Source organism: Austrofundulus limnaeus, unplaced genomic scaffold (genome assembly GCF_001266775.1).
Source record: "Austrofundulus limnaeus strain Quisiro unplaced genomic scaffold, Austrofundulus_limnaeus-1.0 Scaffold25, whole genome shotgun sequence".
NCBI lineage: Eukaryota > Metazoa > Chordata > Actinopteri > Cyprinodontiformes > Rivulidae > Austrofundulus > Austrofundulus limnaeus.
In genome coordinates this window covers 2245883-2248429 of record NW_013952427.1, presented here as the reverse complement: position 1 = coordinate 2248429, position 2547 = coordinate 2245883, and the positions used below count along the sequence as shown (strand labels likewise).

The window sequence follows — 2547 nt, the reverse complement described above, 5'->3', positions numbered from 1 at the left end:
GTGTGTGTGTGTGTGTGTGTGTGTGTGTGTGTGTGTGTGTGTGTGTGTGTCTGCTTGTGCGCACCATGTCATGCATCTGTTCTCTCTTCCAGGTTGCGCGTTTGTTAAGTTCTCCACACACACCGAAGCTCAGTCTGCAATCGGCACCCTGCACGGCAGCCAGACCATGCCGGTGAGTACAGCTCTCCCTGCAGCACACAGACACACACGGATGCCACGCAGTGTTCACCTCAAAGCGCACCCACCGAGCCCGCTGCTCCCAGTAATTAGGTGCAGACTCATGCTGGTGACTCGCCTCCGCCTGACTCAGAGAAAAGTGCAGCCGTCCTCCAAATCTTTCCAAGTCGGAGAACAAATATGAGCAGAAATGCTTTGCTGAATGACAAGGTGCTAAAAATTCAAATAAATAAATAAAAAMATAAACTAAACCTCTAATCTAATTTCCAGATAAAACTGTTTAGGGTGATAATTGAATTTTGGATGAGTCATCAATCAGCAGTTCTGCTCTCGCAATCGATGAATATAAATCTGGTGTGAGATTACATTTGCTCGTTATGTAAGCACCCGGTGTCCTCTGAATTCTCTCTGCATTTGATTTTCTGTGGGCACAAAAAGCTGTAGCTCTCATTTGTATGTGGCCCGCGTTGAGTCGTACTCCCTGTGTACCTGATGGTGTCAAAATAAATGCTACTTACTCCGCACTCTAAACCTGAATGGAGGTACTCTTTGTGACATTTAGAAAAAGGACAGAAAGTCACGTCTTGTTTTCCACAGTATCCTGAAGTGCTGCTTTTTTTTTCTTTTTGCCCTGTTTTTTTTATTTTTATTTGTTTGTTGTTTGTTTTGGTAACTCTCGTCTCAGAGAGGCAAAGACCCTGAACTTGTTCGGCCCCGTGTCACAGGTGTTGTGTTTCACCGCATGATTTCATTATTAATGGTTGCCGATGTGAAGCTCAGGAGAGCGGAGCACTAGAAGCCAGCTGTGCCATCTTGGTGCGACTTTTGACTCAATCTAAGTGCAAATGACTGCGGGTCATGAGGAAAGCCTCTGAATGTCCATTCTTCGCAGATATCCTCCTTCTGTGTTGCATTTTCCCCTTATCTCTGCGAGCTCTCTGCCCTCGCCCGTCTCTCTTTGGCAGCCTCTCGGGATATTAGGGAATAGACTTGTTTACTCCACCTTTCACCACATTGGCTGCTGAATTATTCATTTAACTATAAGCAGGGAGCTGAAGGGAGGAGGAGTTGAGCGAGAGGGAGAGACGGAGGAGAATGAGTGAATGGACAGGATTTATACCTCCTGCTCTGCTAAATTGATTATAGAAATCTGATCAGCATCTCATATCCTGTGGATGCAGGAGGTGAGGGCACGTTTTGCCTGCCTCGCTGAGATTAATGGACCACCGGTGGTCTATTAGGCCTCAGCAGGACAGTGCTATTCAGAGCAACAACAAAAAGGTCCATCGGTGCAGCAGAAATCCCGAGAAAAGCCAGGGAGCATACATCCTGTGTGTTTAGTGTAGCTCTGTGGGAGGCTGCYGAGTCACAGCTGCAAGACAAGTTCTCATGTACAATTCAATGCCCCAAAATGTACGTTTTCATTAGCAACAAATGTAGCCAAGTTTAGTTAGTTAAGGAAAACAGGCCTTTATTAACTTTAACATCTTTTTAAGAGCTCTTTCTCTCTACACGTTTGCAGTATTCCTACCGCTCAGCTTAATAATAAAAACCTGAGCCAGCAGATGCATGTGTGTGAAAGTTCATTCTGCGTTTGGTGTCACACCAAGGCCATGGCTGATGGCCAGAGTCAAACACTAAATAAAACTACAGCCAACCCACCCCAGCACTGGCCAAAGTGTGACAAGTGCATCTCACTGCAACCAAACAAGTTTTATTCATCCACTGTAAATCCTGAAAGACGTGAATTTCGAAGGGTTTCAGACAATAAATGAATGAATCATGGCATCCGAATGTGCAAATAGGTACAAATTAAAAAAATTATTCAGACCAGGGTCAAAAACTCCCTGACTGGTCCCACTTTCCAGCTCTGAGGACTTGAAGACAATCCATCTGTTTTCATTTAGAGGGAAGTGGCTGCTTTGTAGGATTTCTATTTACTCCTGTATTGGAGAGAATTTGCAATGCATGTGTGTGCTTATAAATAATGTATTTGAGAATGAAAAACGAATGTACAGTACACATAGTTATATAAATATACATAGTATATATTTTAGTGCTAAGCAAATATAATTTATTAATTGCAATTAATCTCAAGATTTTTTTTAATTTATCACTAATAATATCATTATTATGTACAAATTTTATTATGACTCAAACATATTTAGACTACTCCTGTAAGAGAGGTCAGCACTGCAGGGCTTACAGACAACTTCTATATACTTCTGTCCAGCCCACCATCAGGAAGAGTTTTAAAATAAAAAAAAATGCCTATGTAAATGTCTGCACAGCAGCAGCAACCCAAACAGAAAAAAAATCTGTCATTGGTTGAGACACTATATACTATATGGTATAGTATAGTATAGTATA

General features: G+C 42.3%; 1 protein-coding gene across 19 annotated transcripts in view; it reads left to right on the top strand.

Annotated features, from left to right (window-relative positions):
* The window catches only part of celf5a (cugbp, Elav-like family member 5a), a 302579-nt gene that overhangs the window by 249406 nt on the left and 50626 nt on the right, over positions 1 to 2547 (top strand). For all 19 annotated transcript variants that reach the window (XM_014004594.1, XM_014004589.1, XM_014004581.1 and 16 more), the window contains exon 5: positions 93 to 172. In XM_014004594.1, the coding sequence (XP_013860048.1) occupies positions 93 to 172 (80 nt within the window). The remainder of the gene's footprint in view (positions 1 to 92; positions 173 to 2547) is intronic.